Genomic DNA, 25807 nt, shown 5'->3' with positions numbered 1-25807 from the left:
TATGTATATCTGTAAATAAGCAGATATTATTATGAATTATATCTAGATGTCCTCCCTTGAACTTCATGCACTCAGAGGTGGGGCTTTTTGGAAGGTGATGGAATCACGGAGGTGTTATAGTAAATTGTACTGTGAGGAAGACTGTGGTTAAAAGAGGTAGGTTACTGAGGGAATGACATTGCAGAGTGACCCTCTTGAGTTCCTCCTTTAGCTCTCTGCTTCTTGGAGCAGGCCAACTATAGACTGAAACTGCTAAAAAAAAAAAAAAGCCAAAATAAATCTCTCCTTTAATTTGTGAGTACAAAGGACGTCCCTTCTCCTCACCCCTGGCTCGAGAAGCCTATGGTTAAAAATACTAAATTATCATTTCAAACAATCAACAAATTATTACTAGTAATTATATTAATAAGCAAACACTTATTAATGTTAATGAATTACTATTTTAATATATAGGTGATTGCTAATGTTAATAAATTAATATTTTGAACATTTTTTCATAGTAATATTTTACATGCCCAGCCTTGTAAAGCCTTTATAGTACTCTATGAAGCTGGCATTCCTTTCACATTTCATGTGTAAAAAGGTCAGAGGTTGAGTAACTTGCCCAAATTCACAAGCTGAAATGACTGGGGGCAACATTCATACAAGCTCTCTCTGGCTTCCCTTGCTCTATTTGGACTATGCGTTGGCACAAGTTCCCACATACTGTGATTGTTATCTGAGAAGGAAGTGTTAAATAACATCCTACACTGAGAAAGTTCCTCTGCATTTTATTTTCAGTTTCCTAAAATCACCTGCTCTGCGTGGGCCGAACTAATCCTTTCTTTAGACTTGCCCCACTTTTCCAGACTACACGGAGAGTTAATGGGTAAATAGACCAAATGTTCCTGACTCCATCGAAATGAAGAATCTGAACGACACGTTCACACAGTTCTTCTCTTTTTGGTACTGGGGCTCGAACTCGGGTCCTTGTGCTTGCAAGACAGGCAGCAGAACCATTGAGGCAAATCCCCAGTACACAATTGTTTTTTTATTCTTCACTGTTACTTATCCATTTCCTTTTCTCTGGTCAGTGCTACTTCCTCTTCACTCAATACCCAAGCTGCAGCACTATCCCCTGCTCTTAAGCTTGAGTATCTGTGACAGGCATGTAGAGAACTCGAAGTTTGTTATTCTTTAGTAAGTAAATTAGAACTATTTTAAAAATGTAATAATCACGGTTGCCATTAAAACTGCACATGCTTTATAATCTGTAAATGTTTGTAAATATATCTGCCTAAATTTATCTTCAAAAGATAGTTGGTATGGCCAACGTTTTGACATACGTTTCCTTCTTGTTTTTCCTACCTTCCATTAAAGGAGCTCATCCTAATTGTTGTGCATTACCAGCAGGAAAATTAGAAAACAAGAGGCTAAGAAAATGCTCATTTGCACCTTGTTTTGTGTGTGACAAAGCTTAGAAAGATATAACCAAGCTGTATACAACTGAATGCTTTGCATTTTCTATTTAGAGAGCAACGATAACATACATGATTGAAATAAAAAGTCTTCTTCAGATCACTTAATTGATTTTCCTGCCTTCTGAAGAATTTTTCTTCATTCTTCACTTTTTAAAAACCATGTTTTTCTTTCTTATCAGCCCAGTTTAGAGAAAGAAATAAAATGAAATAAAAAATTTTAATTCCAGATTTGATATCATCTTGAGAGATATGTAATTGTTACCTTCTCAGATATCTCTAAGAATGATAAATTGTTCAGAAATTGATCCTGGCAAAAGTCATCTGTCGGTTGTTTTTTGCAATGATATTCTGAATAGTTCCTACCGACAATTTCCCATTTCCACTCTATTTTCTATGTGAATTTAGGCTTTTCTAAGAATAAATTTTTGTTATTATTATTATTATTATTATTATTATTATTATTATTATTTGGTACCAGGGAGTGAACTTAGGTCCTTGTGCTTGTGAGGCAGGTAGCAGAACCACTGAGCTAAATCCCCAGACCATAAATGATTTATTCACTATAGAGTAACCAGTACACTGAAAAGAAAAAAGTTGTACCTTTGCTTATATTACCAGTAAACATTTTGGGCAACTTTGGCAAAGTCTTAGGATTGTCAAATATCAAGTCAAGCATAATTAAAATAAATGGGATCTCATGTTTTTCTTTAACATAGTGCAATGTAAATAATCAATAGGACTTTTCCTCTTTTGGGTAATATATTTCTCTGTTGAACACTACAGGGTAAGTATTTTGCTTTCAGAATTGCTTCCTTGCTTATCTTGCATTTTACACTTAATTCAACATAAGAATTCTGCTGTGCTTGTACATAATCCTTGAAGACATGGTTTGATCTTTTCTAGTTGAAACTCCATTTGGGTTCTCTTGAAGAAATCTCTTTCTAATGCCCTGAAATATGTTACTCTCAAGGCGTTTCAGTAAAAATTTATTGAGTTTCAAAATGATCAAATGACTTTGATCTTAAAGGATAGCACCTCCAACCACATGTCCTGCCTACTACTTCGTACCTTACTTTACAATGGTTTCAATCAAAATGGTTAACATTCTTTCAAGGTGCACAGCATACAAGTGCAAATCACTATTTCATTACCCTAACTTGTATATCTGTATTTGTCTCTACTATCTGGGAGGTTGGAAGAGCTAGCACACTTTCCCCTTTCTGACTCCTCCTTTCTGTTGGCTTAGTCCCCCGTATGTTTGCCATAAAGACAATGAAGCTTCGGTTGTGCGGCCTCACATTCGTGTGAGGCACTTCCAAGTTGAGGTGACATTTCAGCAATTAGTTTTGGCAAACTAATCTTGGTCCTTAGTTTTGGGAAAATTTGTCAAAACAAAATATTTTAATTAGACAGCTATGTGAATTTGTAACTTAATTTATGTTAGTAATTTCTTCTTCTTGTCTTTAAGTAGGGCTCTCCAATTTTAAAATATTTGACCTCACAAGACCTAGGTTGTTTTTTGGTGGTATCTTTTGCCGAATAATTAAATTAAAAAGTGAAGGCAAAAAGGATGAATAAATATTTTATGACATCATTACTTCAACATTAAAAATTAGTGTTTCTGGCAAAAATTTCCATCGGCCACCAAAAGCAGGCATTACCATATCATCCTTGTGTGATAATGTTTGAGTTTTTAGAAAGCTTACAAAACTCTTACGTCCAAATGAATTTATCAGCAGTTCACTTTGATTTAATCTTCCAATGAAATGTTGATATTGGAATAGAAGATTGTGCTCTTTGTAGAGTTATTATTGAAGTTAGTGGTTAAAGAGGAAAAGAAATCTGAACACACACAAAATGAGTGGCTTGCCCATGGTTAAACGTGAGGACACTGTGGTGACGCTGAAGTCCTAGGATACCACATCTTTTCCTTATGATGTGTTTACAGGCATTGGATAAGTTAGAATTTATTTTGTAAATAAATATAAAACAAAGCTGAATCAATATTGACGAACATTTCCCCTTCTCCGCTCCATTTTCTTTCCTTTCTCTCACTTTTTTGTTTTCCCTTCCCTTCTTTCCCCTCCCTTCCCCTCCTTTCCTCTCCTTTCTCTTCTTGATGCAGGTGTTTTAATATCATCCAACTGCCATCAAGATAAAACTTTTAAAAAAATTGGAACTAAGCTACTTCTAAACACAAGACAAAAATGTGGTTGCTGGTTAGTCATCTCGTGATAGCATCATTCACAAGCTGTCTATCAGGTAAGAAAGATCCTTTCTATATTCTCCATCAGTTATGTCAACAGAATCAGTATGTTTCCCATTTCATTAGATCTGTTGAGTGAAGTTAGAACTCATAATTTCTTTTGGCATTTGAGTCACTCAAGTAAACAGATTTTATATGTTAAAGTTTGCCCTAATTTTTAAAACTTTTTACTTTCATTTAAAAAGCCACAAGGGATGAAGGGAGGGCAAGGGTATGGGGAAAATGAGAACCAAGATCTGTCATGTAAAGGTACAAGATCACAGTGATGAATGTAACTGTGCTATAGACCTAAAATGTACCAATAAACTCAGTGAGAAAAAAAAAGTCACAAGATATAGTCACCTTACACAACAATGTGCCAGTAAATTCCAAAAATTTGGATGCGGGTATCCCTGATGTTAGTCTTTGTCTATTCCTGGAAGTGAATGCTTCCGGTAGAATGGTCAATTTCAACTTAATACAGCTTAATATGGAGTTGGAAGAGGTTTACCACAGCTCACTCTCAGATAGCATTTTCACTGTCCGGATACCTAAAGTAACTTCAGTGAGGAACACTACAATGTGATAAAAAAGAAATTAACAAGTAATGGATTTTAAACACATGTTCCAGTTAGTCTTCATATATTTACTTATTTATAAGTTAATATATTTTTAATTCTTGCCATGTTTAAGAATTAAATCACCAAATTACTGAAAGTTAATAATCACTTCTTAAGGGTATTATGACTGGTTCCAACACACTACTGAATCTTGCAAATTTTTCACCAGTTTGGTCAATAGTAGGAAAATCGCATTTAAAACAACTTGCCATGTGTGTAGGCATAAGAAGAAGTAATGAAACAATCTCCAGAGTCCTTTAGTTTAAGACATATATTGTATTCTATTTCTGTCTTTCAAAGACAAATATGAAGCATTCAGAGATAATTCCTGTAAGGGAAAGTACACTTTGTTTTTATTTGACTATAACGTGTTTTCTAACAGTCAGTTTTTCAAATACCTGCATCAGTAACATAGTGAGCAAGTACTTGTTAATCTGCTCTCCCACCCTGGCGTAGATGTCTCATCCTGTTGTATATAATAAGTCTATGCTGACTCCTTTATGATGAGCCTGAGGAATATTTTATTGAATTTCTTATTTACTTTCAGAGAAATAAAAAATAATACTGTATTTTGAGTAGTAAATTTTACTGGGTTGACTCTAATTTCCAAAATAGGATGATTCCATTAGTATTTAAATTTTATCAGCATTCATAAATACATATATATATGCCACCATCATTATATACACACACATAAAGATGAACAATGTATGTATATGTATAATGTAAGTATGATAATGAAAACTTTTGGCAAAGTTATTGTGGTAAAGTCTTATTTTTTGTGAATGAGATGAAACAAATATATGATTAGTAACAAAAATACATAGTAATGTTATTGACCTAGAGCTTTAGAGCTCTAACTTTGAAACATAAATATCTGCGTAGATTTGAAGATATTTCATCCTTAACAGTGAGGGGCCAGTACTACCATACCAATTAGCTTCTCAATTTTTTGAGAATTTTTTGAGAAACAGCTCAAAGACTTACTTTAGGACCTTTTTGTTTTTAATTTTATTTTTAGAGTTTACCTGGCATAGAAGATACGGACATGGAGGTAAGTACCTGAAAGGGTACGTCTTTGAAATATCTTAGTTTAAATTTTATTTTTCTGCTTCAAGCTATTGCCTCTGTAAACTTGAAGGCAAATGATTAATGTTAAACCACATAGAAATTTTCTGAGTTTTTTTTTTTTTAGATCATAAAACAACTTGTTTGATTACTGAAGAGGGAATGCAGTCAGTGGAAATAATCATTGCGTTCTGTATCTTCCCTTCATGCTTTGTTACAAGGGTGTGTGAGTAAAGTTTGAAGTAATATTATGAATCATGTGACCATTTAACTTACTTTTGGAAACTTTTCTTCCTATGAGAGAACTACAGTTAGTTAAATTGGAACCTTAAGATTCAGCTCAGCTAGGAATGTACAGATGTTATGAAATTTATTATTTCAGATATATTGACTGTAACGAACAATCCTGCTAATTGACAGTTTACTTTGATCACTGAAAAGTTCTTTCAGAAATCAAAGCAGCATGGGATACTGAGAAAATTAGAGTCTAAAATAAGACGAGCTTATATTTACATCCTCAGCGGGGTACTTCAGTAGCTGATCATGTGATTTTGTATAAATTTTTCAACTATGAGGAGCCTCGGCTTTTCAATATGCAAAAATCATAAGATTCTTTTGAGAACTGAAATAAGAATGCCACAAAATCTAAAAGCTTAGTGCATGATATGATATGTGCTCAATAAACGTAGTAAAACCTGTAACATAAAAAGCAGTGCATAATGGGCGGAGAATGAAAAATCAGGTGGACTTGATGAGCAGCAAGCACATCAAATTGAGAATATCCAAGCCCTACAGAGAAGAACTTCCACACGAGGGACTAAAGCTTAGGAAATTCTTAGCCCAAATTCCATCAAAGCCTTTTCTATTCCAATATTGTGGGTTGGAAAGCAATACATGTATGCTATGTAAAGACCAGTAAGATATTTTCCTTGACTTCATGACCCTGAGCACAAGGTGGGAAATAAGTAAATAACATTTTTATAAGAAATTTTATGATGGGGATTTAAAAAGAATTATTTGAAGAATTAAGGAATTAATGGTAATAGAAAACCTTGATGTATTTTAAATGTTAAAGTGGAATTCTAGGGCCAGGGATTTAGCTGAGTGGTTCTGCTGCCTGCCTTGCAAGCACAAGGACCCCAGTTCAATCGCTGGTACCCCCCCAAAAAAAGTGGAATTCTATATAAAGAAAGTTATTAGGAATTTTATTTAAAAACACTTTAAATTTGAGAAAATCTGGCAAGTATCCTAGGACTGCCATGATAAGATATAACAAATTAAGTGACTGAGAACAGAAGCCATTGTGTCACAGCTCCGAAAGATACCAGTTCAGAGTCAAAGCCTCAGAGGGAGTCTCCCTCCCACCTCTTCCAGCTTCCAGGAGCCCCGAGTGTCCTTTGCTTGGGGCAGCAAAGTTCCTATCTCTGCCTCCAACTTCACATTTCATTCTCCCTAGATCTCGCATCATCTTCTCTCTAAGAATGTCTGTCTCCATCTTTTAATTTCCCCTTTTATAAGAATGTTACTCATGTTGAATTATGATCTACCCAATGGTCTCACTTTAACTTGATTACTTTTGTAAGTCCCTTATTTCCAAATAAGGTTTTATCAGGGTATACTGGGAATTAGGACTTTAACATATAGGACTTTTCCATTTTACTCTCTCCTTCCTTCCTTCCCTCCACCCATCCATCTGTCTTTTTGGTGGGGAGAGACCACAGCATTGCCCTAAGTAAAAAGTATTGTGAGTCTCTGATTAGAGTTATAGTCTAATATTCAGGTGTTCCCTGAGCTCACTCGGCCACTCCACTTTTAGTCACTAATGACCTCACTTTTTTTTTTTGTACCGGGTATAAAACTGAGGACCTTGGGCTTTCAAGGCAGGTGGCAGCACCTCTGAGCTCTAAATCCCCAACCCTAATGACCTCCCTTTATACCCCCCCCCAAAATTTAAATCCTCAAAAAACTCAATAATGCAAATTTACAACTCCTAACCTGAGGTGGACATCTGGGGCTGCCCAGCAAGCAGGCCACTCCTCACTCTCCTGGGTCAAATCACAGGGCACCTCTTTCCTCAAACCTCCCACTGGTTTGTTGGGCCTTGCTTTTGGGTGATGGCTTTGCTTCCTGTTGCATGGGGAAAATAGAAAGGATTTGAAGAGAACTGCACAAGCTCACTCTACCACATGCGCTCTCTAATTGCTCCTACGCCCATATGCTTTGCCTGCTTGTCTTTCCTAGATGCTGTCACCATTCCAGTCCTGCCTTTGTGTGCCAGATCCTATCCTATTTGATCTATTTAAGTTCCTTGACGTTGAAATTGTCACCTTCCAGCTCATGACCAGTTTCTCCCTTTCTGTTGGATTATTGCTGTGAACATGTAACATCCTGTAGTTTCTCTCACCAGTGATGGCCGTTGTTAATTCTGTGGCAACTCTCAGGCTTCCTGCTTGTGTCGCTTGCTGTAGGGCTTAGTCCCAGGATCGTATACAGACACAGAAGTGTCATGAAGGTGAAGATGTGTTTCTTTTTTCTTGTATCCGTCTCCTCTTTTAGAAACGAGGAGACCTTCTCTCTCCTTACAACAACTGTCCAGAGTGGGTCACACATTCATACCCAAAGCCATCACTGGCAGGAGGGATGGAAATAAAGCTGATTAGCTTTTACTCTGAGCCATGGAAGGAAGAATTTGTTCTCAACCAAGGGACGAGCATACTATGGGTCTCCCAAACCCTCGCAGTGCCTGATGTCTGCCACAGCACTTTGGTGATGTGATATTGGAATATCTTATCCTAGATGAGACTTTTACCCAATATATCATCTTACAGAATTAACAATCTTAAACTCATATTTTATAGCAATCTTAGTACTCTAGAAGACTATTTCCTTAAATAAAACATATGTATTAAAAATAGAAACAGGGCCAGGGGTTTAGCTCAGTGGTGCCACCACCTGCCCTGTAAACTCAAGGTCCTGAGTTCGATCTCCATAACAAAACAAACAAACAAACAAACAGAAACAATTTGAAAAATAAAGTATGCTGAGGCTGAAAAACCATCAACACCGTCTATCCTTTCTATGTTTTTAAAAAGTTTCTCTTGTTATTTTATAGATTTGTGTCATCAGTATTCTTTGAGATAAGAGAATGAATATAACTGAGTTGTAGGAAGTCAGCTTGTAATGTTAAGATATTTAGTAACTACATTATTTGAGAGTACACATGTATCTGAGGTACCTTTCCATTCATACTCTGCATTTACTTTTCTATCAGATGAAAAAACAAAACAAACAAACAACAAGCTGCTGCTATTTCAGGACCAACTTTTGTCCATGTAAATCACCAAATGAGAAAAAAAATATTTTTTTTTTTTTTTTTTTTTTTTTGTACCAGGGATCAAACTCTGGGCCTTGTGCTTTCGAGGCAGGTGGTGGCACCACTGCGCTAAATCGCTGGCCGGAGAATAGATATCATTTAAATTCCTCTATAAGTCAGTATTAAGTGTGTAAAGGGAAGTAATCAAATCGAAGAATAAGTATTATGAGAATTAGAAAATGAAATAATGCTTTATGCTTTGCACATTCAGAGTTATTGCATCACATTATAATTTAAAGAGCTAATAGTAAAAAAAATACTTCATTGCTTTACTAGGGAGAGGGCAGAGAGGGAATTTCCCATATTATTACAGCCCCTCCTATACAAATTTCCTGGGCATTTCTTCTCGTATTGGTGACTTCACATTATTCTCGGTACGTTTTCGTATCTCTAAATTTGAGTGACATTTACCACCTTCAGTGACTTATCTTTATTCTGTGATATAGTCCCTCAAGAGCCTCATTAATCAGAGGAGCACAGAGGCAGCCTGCCCCCCGCAGCAGACCCAGCCTCAGGAGCTCAGTGTGTACAAAGACACGAGCAGATATGAGGGGGTGATGGGAAGCTGCCTGGCCACGTGCTTAAAGCTCAGAGTCTGACTGGGCGTTTCAGAAACGGGCCCCAAGTCCAGGAAGTGGCTGCCAAGAGATGCACAAGGCTCTCCTTGGAAAGATAAAGCCACGCAAAGGAGAATTTAGCTTTCTTATACTTTGTGCTAATTTGACCCTAGACTTTGTTCTGATAACTACATTTTTGAGATAATCAAGTTGCATTTTTTTTTTTTTTTTTTTTTTTTTTTGAGACAGGGTCTTACTATGTAGTTCAGGCTGCCCTGGAACTCACTATGCAGCCCAGGCTGGTCTCAAACTCACAGGGAACCTCCTGCCTCAGTCTCCCCAGTGCTGGGATTACAGACGTGTGCCACCATGCCCAGCTAATGTTGCAGTTTTAATTACAGTAAAACTGCAGTCTCACCTAGTAACCATGACCACACAGGAGTAGGCCTAAGAATGTTCACTCCCAAGCCCTAAATGCCTTTGCTTTGTCATCAGTAGGAAGTGGTTGCCCATGGAGACAAGGAACTGTGCTGTCCTCAAGAAGTACGCTCTGAAACAGCTTCAGTACCGCCTAATTTGAGAGTTTATTTTATTTCAGTAGAGCTTACATCATTCCCTCGCTGTAATGAGAAGAATATTATAAGTTTTGTAAAAAATTCCAGTATTAGGGCCGAGGATTTAGCTCAGTGGTTCCGGTGCCTGCCTTGCAAGCGCAAGGACCTGAGTTTGATCCCGGGTACCATCCCCCCAAAATTCCGCTATTAGATCATCTTAAAATTTCATTGTCGTTGCCTTTTTTCTGTTGAGACCTTCTGAAAGTCTTCTTACAACATACTTATGTAATGATTTGTTTAATAACCAACCGATGGAGACGGTAACTTTCAGTGAGAAAATAACTTTGCTTCAACATGGGCATAAAATGAGTTTTCATGAACTTTCAGGCACCAATTGTCATTCTACTTTCAGTTTCCAGAAACAGAGTTGATAATAAGATTGTGGAGGACAATTGCTGCATAACAAAAGGAGCAGCAATCTCATTCCAGATCATGCGACTGACTGATTACCTTCGTTGTGAATCTGAAAATTGTGCTGAAGGAAATCAGTGGCAAAAGCCACTGATTTGTAAACGTGATGGCAAAACTGTGCGCATTATTTTTTTAGCTATTAATGTATTTAATCAAATTTTAAACATGAATTTAGTTCTCCAGTAGATTTATGATAGTCACATTATATTGCAGCAAATAGAGTTTTCTTTAAGAACAGATCAAAAGAAAATGTGATATAAAGGGTTACAGTTTCAGTTAGCTTGAAAAGTTATAACTGTGATCCTTTTTAGGAGAAGCTCTCTGGTAATAATAGGGGAATGTATTTTTCAAGTAATTTTAGTTTCTTTCTTAAATATAATTCCTATTTGTTGCTTTTGCCTTTTCATTTCATCATTCTTCTACAGCGTCACAACTGCCATCTAAGTTTTCCCATGTATATATATATAAAAAAAAATCAGTGAATGGCACTGTTTCCTGTAGGATAAGTCTACGGCTCCCATCAGCGGATCCTTTCCTGAGCCTTGCCCTGTCTCATCCTAGAAAGGTATTTTACCTCAACACCCTCGTCAGTAGGGCGATGAGATTCATATTTGAAGTTTCATACTGAGCATAGCAAAGCCATACAAATGCTTGTTTGGGCTAATTTGTCTTTCAAGAGCCCATACATGTTTCTCAAAGAAAATAATTAGGGCAACTGATAGTCCATCAAGTGCAATGCTTTTTTTTTTTTTTTTCAGGCTTCAAAGTTTCAGGAAAGCAAGAAACAGCTGCAGGTGTTTTAACTGATTCTTAACACATTAAACAGACAGATGGATGAACATAAACACACACACAAAAAAACGATTATTTTTAAACTGGACAGCGCACTCTGTTATTGGCTAAGTTGAACTATAATAACCCTTTTACAGTTTTTAGGTTTGTAACAATAAATAGACTAGTCACAACCTTTCTTATAGGTCATAAATTAGCAGAGATCTCTTATAATAAGAATCAAAAAGAAAAGAAAAAACTTTTACCTCTGTGAAAGCAGATTTTGCAAGAAAAGAAATAGGCTGATCATTTATCTTTCTGGAATAGCCAGCTCTACGGTCTTCTCATTGTTGCCTTGATGGCCATGGTGTTTCTGGTAGCCACAGCTGATAGTCACATGTAACTTTTCCCTCTAAAAGGTAATTTCAGTTATTTTATTTCCACAGGGCGTTCATCTTTTTTCTGATTAATAGTTGACAATTTAAAATAATTGAAAGGCTTACTTCTTGTCCTTCTTAGGTCTTCAAGGGTTTGTATTTGAAAATATTTTCTATTCCAGTCTCCCCTCTGGTTGGCACACTGGTAGGGTTCTTGTTTAGGCTCTAGTAGGAGCCAGCGTTCCCTCTGGTGCCTCTCTTCTTGACTTTTAAAGTCACCAATATGATATTCACTTGCATGGGTAATAGCAGCACGCAGTGCCACACTTGTGTCTTACTAGGGGTCAATGTTTGACCTTAGAGCAGTGTGACATCTTTCTAGTCCAGATCTTACATTTGAGTAAGTCCCCAAACACTCAATGTACTTAGTCAGGATTGTCTGAATACTCTCCAAGATCTTCTTTTCTCTGTTTGAGGTTGCCGAGAGCAAAGAACATATGGGCACAGGCAGGGCTAAATTGTCCACCACCTTCTGTCGGGAATATTGCCCTTGAGGAGCTTGAACAATCAATCCTCCTGGTTATGGAGGAAAAGGGAGGGGGACTTCAGGCTCAGTAACGGTAGATGTACCAGATTGGCCCTTCAGGACCAGATGGTTTTCAGGAAGCTTCCATCTTTACTTTGAACACAAGTCAGGATTATCTCTTAATGCAAAGGAAGTCTGAACATAAGGTACCTCTTAATATTTTCCCTCTAGGGCTACAACTCTTGTTGTAAAATAGTATTGTAATCAGTACTTCTCTCTGCACTCCACTTTGACTCCTGGGGCTGTGCAGGCCACACACAGGTGCAGAAAAATATTAAACAGCTCGTCTTCAGAGTGTGAGGGTCAAATAATTTCCAGTGTTTAAGAATACACTCCAAAGTAGTAAGGGGCTTCAACATTGAGTTCTTCATCTGCAAAACTATAAGAGGAAAAGAAGGTATGCCTTTTAATCCCTTTTGGTTTTCATAAGCCCTCAGGGCATCCCCTGGAAGTCTCACAACTCCAGAGCAAGTGGTTGGTGTCTGGAGATGGACCAGAAAGTGGTCTGTACTAGCCATATTTACACACCTGCTTCCCCTGGACACTCACACTTGCAGCTCCAGAGAATGTTTCCTGAAGCCCAAGCTACAAATGACCCCTGCTCTTGTTATGGAAGGAACTGGCAAGTGAGACACAGAGAGGCAACAGAATGGAAGTAAAATAGAAGTTTACTCATCGACGAGGGTTGATCACATATAAGCCGTGCCTGGATCGACGATGACGCACTGTGTTACAACTCCTCCTTTTATAGGGTTTTACAGCCTTGATCTCATTCAGGTGGTTACATTTCATTTCCACAGTTCACATTGCCGACATTCAAAATGTGGTGAGGCAGTTGAATTTCAACCTGAATGTAGCACTTCTTTGGTAGGGGAGGTGACCTTTAAAATTCATTTAGTTATCAGTTCTAGCCAAGGGGAAGGGAGCATGTTTGGTCAGCCAAGCTAACATTGGTTCTTTTCATTTACAAAACTTTTGAGAGAAACTAGATGCCTCCGGTGCCAGTTAATGCTGAGCTAAACAGATTGAAGGGCACAAGTTATCTTGCATTGTGACATTTCCTAGGTTTTTGCTATTAAAACTGTTCTCTATCACTATAGCAGGCATGTTTAAGTAGGGAAACGCTGCCAGTAAAAAAATTAAACCAATGTTCAAGAGACCTGAATAACTCCTTTCTTTTTGAAAGAGAGTGAAAAAGAAGAAAATCAAAGAGCAGATTGGAAACCCTCCAACTATATTTTTTAGGGCTTGTAAGTATGTGCGCTGTTTTGAATAGTGCCCCTTGGTGTCACCCAGGGTTGGTCCATCCTCCCAACCCCGACCTGTATCTCAGGGTGGCTGTTTTCTCCTGCTGATCCTGCTGGTCATAGGAGAAAACCTCTGCCCTGGCCCTGGGTCAGCCAAAACCCTCATGTGTGCTGATCTGGATGAGCATGAATTCCGATCGTGCTAACCCCGGGGATGAAGGTTTTGCAGTCTATACAGGCATGAGAAGCATATTCCCATTTACTGACAATGATATCAACTGCCATAACAGAGGTGAACTGCCAAGACCCGTCCCCCAGCCTCAGACACACCCAAGAGCTGGAGCTGCAGAGCAATTAGAAATTCAAAAAGCCGTCTCAAACATCTGTTGTGTCACAGTTAAACAAGTCAAGAAATGGCGTACAAGTAAATTCAGCAAACAGTGTAGCAGTAATTCTAAATGCAGCATATGCAAAACAGAAATTCAAAGCCCTGCCTGCAGAAATATAAAGGTCCCATCAAAGATACTAAATATGAAAACATCACAGTCTTCCCAGGCTGAACTTTAAATTTATCATTTTAATAAAAAAAGACAAGGCGTAAGCAACTGAAAAAATATGACAATTCTTAATTACTGAGTTGAGTCCTAATGTAGAATGCCACTGTAATATTTCAGGTCATATGAAACATAAGCGTATTCTTAACTCCTTCCAAAAATCTCATTGGGGCCTCCAAGATGATATATGAGATATATAATTTCCAACTTGTTAGATGTCACATGTGCTGAGTTCCTGTCCCCTGAAATTGAAGAATGAATTTTCAGGAACAGTGGAAGGAGGTAATGAGGAGCAAAGGTTTACTGAGAGATAGCTCCTGAGAGGCAGGAGGGGTCCAGAAGTGGGTGGCAACTGAGACCCTTTGTCGGTGGCGAATTCATACAGCAAAACCACAGTGTGGGTACGACATGGGTCAAGATATAATCGACCTATAGGATCACAAATAGAGCCAATTAGTTAATACTGATCCAGCATGAAAATAAGTTGTGTAGTAAGGGTGCATGGACAGAACAAAGACATTTTGGGGGAGGCATGGGTCCGGATGTTCTGGTCACCCACCTGGGCTACTGATGCCTACCTGGACTTCGTGGACCAGGTGGCACTAGTTACAGTATAATTTCAGATTGCTACTTATCCCTTAGTGGGACACATAGGCCTGGCCATTGCATCTTCATCCGGAGGCCTGGTTTACTTCAGAAGCTCCTACAGCCAATTCTGATGTGTTTATTTTCACTAACGTCCTCAAGAACCCAGGCCCTCCTTGACTACATGTCAGTTTTTATCTAACTTAGCTATCTACAATATAAGGAAACTAATGAAATTTTACCTTAAATCGGAACTTCTAGATTATGATGCTCCCTATAAATGGCCCTATCAAAAGCCACTTGAGAAGCAGATAGTGGAAAGGTATTTAACACTGGGAATACAATCATATAATAGTGTTTCAACTAATACAGCCCAAGATATGTTAAAATTACTTGAAGACGTATATGGTCACTACTATATTCTCCATTATTAAGTGAGACACATTCAGTTAAAGTTTTTCCATTTGTAGCTTATGGAATGTAACTTGGACAAGGTCCAAAGGAAAGTTCCTAAACCAGAAGATCTGAGATATTCTTAAAACTGTCTTTCTCTGAGCATAAGTTTTGGTTTTCAATAAAATCCAATTTGTAATTTTAGTATGGTATCTGAAAGCTCACTGCTATACCTAAGGCCAGAATAATCACAACGATCTTCTAGTTTATCAAGGTGACCATCTTAAATCCTTAAGCTAGCATTTCGTAAGAACCAGAAATTAATCATTACAGACCAGTGATCTGCTGTTTATTGTTTTTTGTTTTTTTTTTATACTGGGGATTGAACTTGGGTCCTTGAACTTGCAAGGCAGGTGATGGAACCACTGAGCTAAATCCCCGGCCCCGCTGTTTATTACTTTATAAGCATAACCACATCACCTCTCCATTTTCCCTGAACATTGTGATCCGGGCTATTGGTGGTTAGTATCATGACATCATCCATGTGGTATAACATTAAAACAGTGCACTCAGAATATAATTATGAAGAGCTGGGCATGGTGGTGCATGCCTGTAATCCCAGCACTCAGGAGGCTGAGGCAGGAGGATCCCTGTGGGTTCCAGGTCAGTCTCAACTACATAGTGAGACCCTGTCTCAAAAAACCAAAAAAAAAAAAAAAAAAAAAAAAAAAAAAAAAAGAATATAATTATGAGCTTTCCATGAACGATATACATTTTTGCTTTTCTAAATATTTGTATGTAGAGGTTTTATATAACAGTTTGAAGTAATTCACACTGACATGGCTATTTTTTCAGGGATAGAAGTCATCTTGCTTTCAACAAGAGATTCTAAATATACTGACAAACAGGCTCTTTTCTGCTTGTCTTTTTCAGCTCTTTTATGGGCATTTGGGAAGGACAACAGGCTCTCCAAATTGGCAGGTGTTACTAAATTGTTCCAGTCAGAAAAGCTGTGTAATTGGGAAAGACTCGAGGAAGCACTTATGAAATTTTTCAAGTGGAAAGAGAAATAGCATATGACTTTCATCATTGCTAAGCATGTTAGACAAAAGAGCCGAACACCAAGACCAGACCAGAACCATAAGCCTTTATTATGGGGAGGAGCCGCCTGGCTTTCTCTGAACAATGAAGAGAAAGCAATATGGCAGAACAGGGAGCTTTTTCTATAGGAGCGGGGTGGGGTTGGCCTGAGCTGGGGTGGAGTTGAGTGAGGTAGTATTAAGGGATTGGAGGAGCCTGTGACTTCGCTAGCTATTAGGAGGTAGCAAGTATCAGGTCACTCTTTTGGTTGGAGAAGAGGCATGACGGGAAGAAGAAGCCTGTCCTTTGTTGGGAGAAGCCATATTTTAACATGGAGGCTGCTATTCTATGTGGCAGCCACCTCAAGGCAAGGGAAGTCTAACAAAGCACAAGGTCATTTCTTTGAAAGAAGGAAAAACCTAGGCCCCACATCCAAAATAAAAGTCTCTTGGCATGAAGGATTTTATTTCATTACTCATTTTTCCCTAACGTGCTGATAACATCCTGACTGGCCAGAAAGCAGTGTGGAGCCTCAGTAAAATTACTAGACGTGAAGCAGAAAGCTTTATATGTATGTCTGGTTATTGAAACTGCAAAAAAGGATGTGGAACAAGACAGCTCGGATCAACTTTACAAATCTTTAGCAGAGAGCTTCTGTGAATAACTTCTGTGAAAATGATCTTATGAATGGCCGAGGTAGACCGAGTGAGGGGCCCTGAGTATATACGCCCTTGTCTTTACCTTGCAAGTGTAGAAGCCATGTGACACTGATGGTTTGCATGGCAGCTTGAAGAGTGAATTGCTAGAACTAAATCTCAGTTACTATGAGCTATTTACCTCCTGTCTGAAGTAGCATCGTAGTTGTGATATAGGGCTGAGATTTATACAGTCTTGAAAAGCAATTTCAGCATTGCATCCAAAATGAGACAGTTCCTTTGAAATGGATGAATGTAGAAAATAGTTCATTGTTGCCGGGAGTTGTGCACATGGATAATCCCAGCACTCGGGAGGCTGAGGCAGGAGAATCGCTGTGAGTTCGAGACCAGTCTGGGCTGCATAATGAGTTCCAGGTCGATCTCAACTACATAGTGAGACCTTATCTCAAAAAACCAAAATAAGTCCCACATGTGTAAATACCAAATAGTTTCCCTGGTGTGAATATTCTGCAACAATGCATAAGATTCTAATAAGATTACTGACATTTAGAAATGGGAGGAAAGGAGCTAAAGGTGTAGGGAAGGTGTGATACGTAGGGGAAGAACAAAAAGGGAAAAGAAAAAAATGTGAGAGAATGAAAAGATGAAAATAAAGTGTTTGTAGATGGGGAGGGGAGGAGGGGGTGAAGGGAGGGCAGAGGTAAGGGGAAAAAAATGAGAATCAAGACTTGCCATATAAAGGTACATGATCCCAACAATGAATGTAACTGTACTGTATCCCTAAATGTACCAATAAACTCAATTAAAAAAAAAAAAAGAAAGAAAGAAAATAGTTCATTGTAGAGGAAACTAGCTTAAGGACTGTGTTATTCACCTATATATACAAAAGATATGCGCTGAGTCCTCAAAACAGCACAAGGCTACTAGTACCAGAGTTGTGAAAATGAAAACAGTTTGGCTTCTGCCTTTTAAAAGTTCTATTGTTAGTCTGAGTTGATATACATAAAATTATCAATTAAAATTTGAAGATTGGCAAATTCTTTTATTTGCAAAATCAGCATTCATTGATTGCTAATTTTAAGCCAGATACAATATTATCTTCCATGCATTACTTGAAAATAATTCTGACAATAACTTTTTCTGTTATTTCCCATTTTATAAAGGGTATTGCTGAGACTTAAAGAGATTAAATAATTTGTCCAAGGGCACACTGAGAAATGGCAGTAAGGTCTGACTTAAATGACATCATGCATCTGCTAAGGGAAGTTGGGATAGCTCTCACCTTCAAAGGCTGATCTTAGAGAAGTTAATGTCATTGTGCCCTTTGCCTTAAACTCTCTGAAAATATAAAGTAGAGGCAAAAATCATGCCTCTAGCAGAGAGTCCAGGGACCTCATGTAAGAATATTCCTCCTTTCTAGCCACACAGGTCATTATTAATTCATTTGGAGCATATGGCTCTCAGCTGTGCTGTGTAAACGCTGGTGACTCACACGAGTGATTGCCTTCTCTGCACCCCGCGGGGTGATGCTCCTCTTCGCACCCAAGAGGATGCACTGTTAGGACAACTGCTTCCCACCATGAGCATGGTGGTGAGGACTTTCAGACTGTTCCTCAGATCTCATACCCACTTAATTTGTTTATAAACTGTCCTAGACTAGAAGGTGATGAGTACCAGCGTTTTCGGGGGGCGGGGGGGGGGCTCAGGAAAGAGACTAATTCTCCCAGCACGTCTAGAAATTCATTCTTCATTCTCCTGTTGTAACATCTTTAGCACCTATGCATTCCAGCTAGCTGGGCAGCTAACTGGGAGACTGGCGTGCAGAGATTAGAGATGCAGCCATCTGTCACCGACCACTGGTGATCTAGTAGGACAGAAAGTTGCATTAAGAATCACAGCAGGTGTGTTAAATTCTACAAATATGGGACACTGAAGGCAAACAAAAGAGAATGAACTAGAGCCAAGAGGGTGAGGGGCAACTTCCTGAAGGACCTTACTCGCTCCATAGCCAGACTGATTATAAAGGACCATTGGGATTGTCGATGGGAAAAGAATAGTAGGGCGGTGATTCTAGGAAGCGGATAAGCATATGTAAAGCCACAGGCTTTAGAGCACGGCTTGTTTGAGGAGGTGTAAGTGGGTAAGGTTGGCGTCACATGATACTATTAAGGACTGATGAGAGATTCGCAGAAAGTAATTTTGAATAAGGAACTAAATATCTTCATGAGAATCACAGAAGCAATGTCCTTGTTTTGAATTGAAATAGGTATTCTATGCTTCTGATTTTTTTCCACGTATACACACTTTGTTTGAAATAAAACTATATAAAATGAAATGATCTTTACTTTTCTTACAGTTTCTGAGGAAGACAAAGGATTTGGACCAGTTTTTGAAGAGCAACCCATCAATACCATTTATCCAGAAGAATCACTAGAAGGGAAAGTTTCCCTGAACTGCAGGGCACGAGCCAGCCCTTTCCCTGTTTACAAGTAATGTGTCTCACTGCTCCTTTGAAAACATGTGTTTCCACAAAGACCAGGGGTATCGCTCTGAATGTGGGCATAGAGGCTGCTGAAAATCATTGTCTCATACTTCAAGTACATACTAGCTTTTCTTCAATATACATACATACATAAATACTCTGCTCTGTTTCCTGCACAGATCATGCTAGTGACATTTGACATCATTCACTTAAAAATTATGTAATGGAAGTGATGCTGTTAAACTCACTGAGGGTTGTATGAAAAACATGCATAATTTAAATACACGGCTTGGAGGATCAATTTTTTTTTTGTATGCACAATCCTGAATAACTCCTATCTCCAAATGGTAGATAATATTTCTGTATTAGGCATGCCTAAAAGTCTTGCATAGATAATTCTAGAACACATTACTTTTAAAAATAATCTCAAAGCAACCACAGAACCCAATACATTTATTGTATATCTTTTCCTATTGGACAGTCTACATAAACTTACTTATTTCCCTTTTTCTGGGTTACATATTTATACTATCAAAACTTATTATTATTTTGTGGTACTGGGGATCAAACTCAGGTCCTTGCACTTGTGAGGCAGGCCACCAAACCACTGAGCTAAATTCCCGGCCCCAAAAATTATTATATAAAAAGTCACAATGAGTTTTCCTGTTTTAGATAGCTCAAAAAAGTATGCCGCTTCTATTTGGATCCCAGTAAGATGGAAAACTAACCAACTGCCAACAGATTTGAATTTCAGTTGTAAAATGGTTCCTGAAGACAAAGGAAGTGATTGACAGGGGAATCAGGGACTCTCTTAGGTTATTGTCAACTGGTTTAATTAAAGGTTGTCATTTAGCAAGGTTGGTTTTAATAGTAGATTTTTTCCTATATAGAAAAATAAATTGCTGTTGTCACAAGAAAATATCTGTCCCAGCTAATTCTACTTGTACTCCTTTTTTCTTACCTCTAGCTAGAATTACAAAATTATTCTTAAACTAAAATATGAACTTAGACACAAAATCGCTATCCCTTTGTGATTGATCTTGTTTCAGTTTCATGCATGGAGGTGCAATATAAATTGTAAGTAACATATTTGTTCTAAAAACATTTGATGGGTTAGATTTATCGCCCCCCTTCAACCATATGTAAGGGGGAATCTATGCACCGAGTCATGGGCATGGACTAGTATAGCTGATGGGGGCTTCGGAAGTCTCACCCAAGGTCACTGTGCAAGCGAAACTATGCTCTCAAAGATACATTGTCTTTCTTGAGAGAGTAAATCTCAAATCCAGGACTGAAATGTACGTTTTATGACTCAAAAAAAACAAAAAACGAAAAAAAAAAAAAAAACAAAGAAGAAGCATTTAACCTTCTGAGTATTTATCTATGCAGACAAATAGGCTCTAAAAAGTCATTTTGGTGATACTTATTCTGTGATAGCCCATACTTGACAATCCTGCAAGGAAACTTAGCAAATTGGCCTCCATGCTGGAATGGGGACCACAAACCCAAGGGGCTGTTCTTGGATAGATTTCCAGAAACACGCTCCAGACAAAGCTGTGTGTCTACTTCCCCCTTCCCCAACCTGGCAGAGACACTAAGGAGAAAACTTTGCCTGGTAGATGTATCACCCACTCCTTCCCCAGGTCGCGTGGGTGCTGAAATCCCCCACCCATTAAAGCAGGGAGCCGGAAGGGATGCCGAACCCTGTTAGGAAGGCAGCCTGCATTCAGAAAGAGAAAAAAGAAAAGGAACGTAATTATCTCATGGTACAGCTCGTCTGACAGAAAAGAACACTTGAAGTTTTAAAAATTTACTTAATATTCAGAGCAAGCCATATTAACCTTGGTAATCATGCAGCTTGTCACTCACACAGTAGTTTTATATCTGTAGCATGTTCTGAGATAATGTGTTGTTCATGGCAACATCCTGAGAGGCAAGAGGTACAGGAGTGAGCCTCACCTCCCACGTAGCATCCTGAGGCTCCCCTTAGCTCATTCTCATCTGCAAAGCAACAAGCCCCACAATAAAAACTATTTAAGCAGGGCAAGAGGGATCACAACAGTGGTGAATGTTTCTGAAAACAGACTAGTGAACTTACCCCAAGGAGAAATATTATTCATATGTTATCACAGGCAGAATTAGATTCTTATGAGAAAGTTAAGGCCAAAAATAATTGGGAACCAATATAACTGGGGTGGGGGGACCCCAATAATTGGAGCAACTGAACAAGAAAACCTGCTGCCTTGAAATGTATAAGCTACAGTAGTGGGTCCTTCAGGCAGGGACAACACCACCACTAAGAAGGAGGACAGGGCTATGTATTCACTAGTTTAAAGTGAGTAGTTTTTAAAATGAAAATGCCTTGTTTTCTATGCTTACTTTTTAAATTACCACCTACACTGTAAAGGGTATAACTAAAAATATTCTGGTATCTCTGATTTAATAAAAAATATTCTAAAATCATCAGGCTTTTTTTGAAAAAAAAAGAAAAAAACATAATCTTTTTCCTAATCAGAACTGTCCTGTGTCCATGGGCTAGTACTTGAACATTTAGACCATGGCTCTTATGACTTTCTCAGGTAAACCCTGATACGTAATAATTCAGGGGCTCATCTTAGTTAAAAATTATTTTCCACATGCATTGTTCTCATTTCACCAAGAAAGTTAGATCCCTTTTTCTAGTTGATTTTTTGTTTTGTTTTGTTTTTTTGAGAGAGGGTCTCACTATGTTGTTGAGACTGACCTAGAACTCACTGTGTAGCCCAGGCTGGTCTTGAATTCACAGTGATCCTCCTGCCTCAGCCTCCCATGTGCTGGGACAGGAGTGCACCACCACCCCTGGCTAGTTGATTTTATTATAACATAGTTAGTGGTCTGATTATACATAATATGTCTCACCTACATTGTTGTAGCATGATGTGGTAGAGGAAAATCCTTTTATTAAAATTAATTCCTAAATAATTAGAAAAGGCACACCTGGCCTCTACCTCTAGGATGAGGAAAATCTGGCTTTACAAATTTCTGTGTGGTTTGGAATCAAAGGACCCAAGAATTTTATCATTTTCTAGTGGTGTGATTGCCCTCTAGTGGTACAAATGTGCCAATTACTAAGCAGAGCCCTGATTTCCATTTGCTTCATTGAAAAAAATTACTGTGCAAGGGGCTGGGCATTTAGCTCAGTGATTCTGCCTCCTGCCTCACAAGCACAGGGACCCAAATTCCATACCCCGTACAAAAAAAAAATACTGTGCTATTTGGAATCAAATATTGATTTTTTTAAAATTTTCATTACTCCACTGTTATGATTTTAATATTTTATATAGCATATCTATATATGTATGAAACTATAAGCATGTAAATGTTTATCAATTATAACTCCTGTTTATCAATTAAGAAACTTGTGGAGTAAAACCCAACAAAATATCTGTCATTTGGAACATCTCACTTACAAAGAGGAAAATAGGTCACGTAGTCTAACATTTCTCTTTCTGTACGTTAGCTAAATTATACATCACGATCCCACATAGGAATACAGGACACGAAGAAAACCCACCCCGAATCACATTCTTCATCATCTGACATCTGACTTCACAGGCAGCTGTACCCAAATTATTTCGTGACATTCCTGCCGTTACAGTTTCCAGGCCTCCCCCTTCGGTATGACGTATCTTTTCCCCATAGATGGAGAATGAATAATGGGGATGTTGATCTGACGAGTGATCGGTACAGTATGGTCGGAGGAAATCTGGTCATCAGCAACCCTGACAAACAGAAAGATGCCGGAGTGTACTACTGCTTGGCATCTAATAACTACGGGATGGTCAGAAGTACTGAAGCAACACTCAGCTTTGGATGTAAGTAACTGTCACTGTAAAAAGGGCAGGTTTATGTAGGTAAAATGCAAGTTAAAAGTTCTGAAGTTACTGATAAAAATTTACATGACCTAAAAGGCTAATTCTGTGATGATCCACTCTTGGTTTCTTTCTTCTATTAAAATCCCTGTACTTATATTTCCCAGTAAAGAGAGGCCCCCGCCTCACCCTTCACACAGATGCACGGAATTCTTCTTGTGTGTTTGTGGGAAAAGACACATTTCCTCTCCGCACAGGTGTCAGGTTGCTGATGTGAGGCACATCGTGCATTGGGTGGGGGAGTTTTAAATTAAAATACAGGAGTTCTGTCGTGACATCTGAGGTAGATATCAATGAGTGCTGTTCTGTGAGCTCAGTAAGAATCATCTAGAAGGGGGAGTAATTGGAGGAAGGCACCGCAGATGGGGTGGACCTTGCAAGACAAGTGCACCTTATGTGTGCAGTGAAGAAAAACTTTCAAAAGCCAGCCGTGCCATGCAGGGTAGTTTAAATGCACTTAAAACAGTGAAAGATACTGTTGTAAAATAGACTTTCACCAAGTTATGTGGGGTCTTCAGTGGCTGTGAAAACCAGCATCTGTAAAACTGCTAAACCACATACTTTCAGTGACAGCAATGAAAAGAGGGGGAAATTGGTCCTTAGGGAAGAAGCTTCTCATATATTACAACTTAATGGTTTGTGGCTCTCCAAAGTTCATTTGTACTTGACAAGGTCTTATTCCTCAGTGTTTAATATCTCTTAGTGGGAATAAACCCAATTATTTTTTCACTGATTTATCCTTATGTCAAATGAAAAATTTCACTTTGTGGGAGTTAATAATGAAAACACGATTGAGAACCATTGTGCTGAGAGCTAAAAGTAAGTTCTGAAAGAAAATGACGCTTTGGGAGATGAAGTAGACCAGATCATGTCCAGTTTGTGATTTTTATCTCAGCACTTATATCTTTTGCAGTATGGATTGTTTAAGATTCAAATGATGTTTTAAGAAATCTAACATGGTAATGATCACTAGGGACAAAGCTAGAAGGAAGAGTAAGGTGAAGTTAGTGTGATGAAATCAATGGCAATAATCTCCACTAAAATTGAGGAAAGAATTCACAAGTTGCGTTGCACTAAAGGAAAGAAAATTAAGTATACTTTCCAAGGAATGTCTTGTCAAACAGGACAAAATTCTGTTCTTATTAAAAATGTGTTGGGAACAAGAAAAGCCAGTTTCAAGGCTAGAAATACACATGACAACAAGAGGTTATCCAGGCTGCAATGTTGAGTAAGAACCGAGGACTAGGACGTTATTCAGGTGAAAACATCAAGACTGGAAATATCAATGCAAAGGGGCCTCTTTTTTTTTCCCACAGAAAATTTTTTTTATTTGAGACAGGGTCTCACTGTGCAGTCCAGGCTGGCCTTGAACTCACAGTGATCCTCCTGCTTCAGCCTCCTGAGTGCTGGGAGGGCAGGCATGTGCCACCATACCTAGCTTTACAGAAAATTTCTTAAATCAAAAAAATTTTCAGCAGATTAATGTTCTAACCTGTTGGCACAACATACAGAAAATACTTACATGACAACTTTTTAAAGCAAACAGCAACTTTATAAACAGTAATACTTCATTATACATATATCAAAGTAACAATGTTAGAGTTAGCAGTTCTGTGTGGAGAATGTAGAGATCACTACTCATTTGCACAATGTAATTTCCGTCCCACCCACCTCCTCCAACTTATTAAGAAATCAGACAAGTACATTATTTGGATATTAATTTATCAATATTTAAACTACATGAATTCCTTTTGACTAATTCTTTTCCAAATACTGGAAGCGTATAAAATACCATCTCTGCAAAATGATCTCCAGTCAAAGCCTGTAAAAAATTCTCAGTGTATAACATATTATTTCTCTATGTTTAATCAAAAGAAATATATTACATCATTTATAAACTTATTTAAACCAAAAACTAAGCTAATATGAACACTTGTCTTCTGAGAAGTAATCTTCATGGCAAAGAAATCTACTAAAGCAACTCTAATTTGGGCAGTGATTGGAATCCATAACGTCAGTCATCTATTTGTGTACTGAAGTAGAAATCTAACATTTATTATTGCCAATAAAACAACTTTACACACTGAGGAAAAACTCATGTTTTCATTATTTGTGCCGATGAACCCTCTGTCTTCATGTTCGCTCTTTCTGGGCCTCTGAAGAGTGAGCCACACCCACTTCCAAAAATAATTTAAACTTTCCTGGTTCTCTTTTTAAAAAGTTAATGGGACTGGGGATTTCACTCAGTGGTTCCACGGCCTGATTCGCAAGCACGAGGTCCTGAGTTTGATCCCTGGTATAAAAAAAAATGTAACAGTTAATGATTAAAATAGATTTTCAGAGCGGGCAACATATTGATGGGAATGAAAATTATATATTAAACTTTGGCTGTGGATCACAGATTAAAAAAACAGGAAGAAAGGCAGTGTAAAAACAAAGTATCAGTGAAACAAATGAAGATTCAAATTACTTTAATATAAAAAAAATCAAGCAAAATGTGATTACCACATACACAGAAAAGAATGAAAGTCTTTGGCTTATTCCATGCCGGAGAATTAGAGTTCGGTTATTGCGTCTGCTTTCTGAGGGCAGAAGACCCTGCTGATGTCTCAATTCCATGAGAAAGGACCAAGGAAATCAGTTCTAAAAGGAAAGTGAACCTGCTCTTCCCTTGAAGATCTTTCTTGAGCCAGGTCGCAGACACTCAGTCACCTCCATTCGTTTCTCCAGACTGAGGCAGACAAGGGATATGTGAGTAGCTATGGAAATGATAAAGGTGCTATAAACACTGCTAAAACATGAGAGAGAGTAAATGAA

At 38.2% G+C, this 25807-nt stretch overlaps 1 protein-coding gene across 4 annotated transcripts in view; it reads left to right on the top strand.

The window, feature by feature from the left end:
• Positions 1-25807, top strand: part of Cntn1 (contactin 1) — a 395948-nt gene that overhangs the window by 225715 nt on the left and 144426 nt on the right. For all 4 annotated transcript variants that reach the window (XM_010640950.3, XM_010640948.3, XM_010640949.3 and 1 more), the window contains 4 exons: positions 3586-3722; positions 5347-5379; positions 18954-19086; positions 22761-22933. In XM_010640950.3, the coding sequence (XP_010639252.1) occupies positions 3668-3722; positions 5347-5379; positions 18954-19086; positions 22761-22933 (394 nt within the window). In that variant the 5' untranslated portion in view covers positions 3586-3667. The remainder of the gene's footprint in view (positions 1-3585; positions 3723-5346; positions 5380-18953; positions 19087-22760; positions 22934-25807) is intronic.

Source organism: Fukomys damarensis, unplaced genomic scaffold (assembly GCF_012274545.1).
Source record: "Fukomys damarensis isolate Sample0158 unplaced genomic scaffold, DMR_v1.0_HiC HiC_scaffold_15, whole genome shotgun sequence".
In the NCBI taxonomy this organism is placed as follows: Eukaryota; Metazoa; Chordata; class Mammalia; order Rodentia; family Bathyergidae; genus Fukomys; species Fukomys damarensis.
This window is presented reverse-complemented; position numbering and strand designations above follow the sequence as displayed.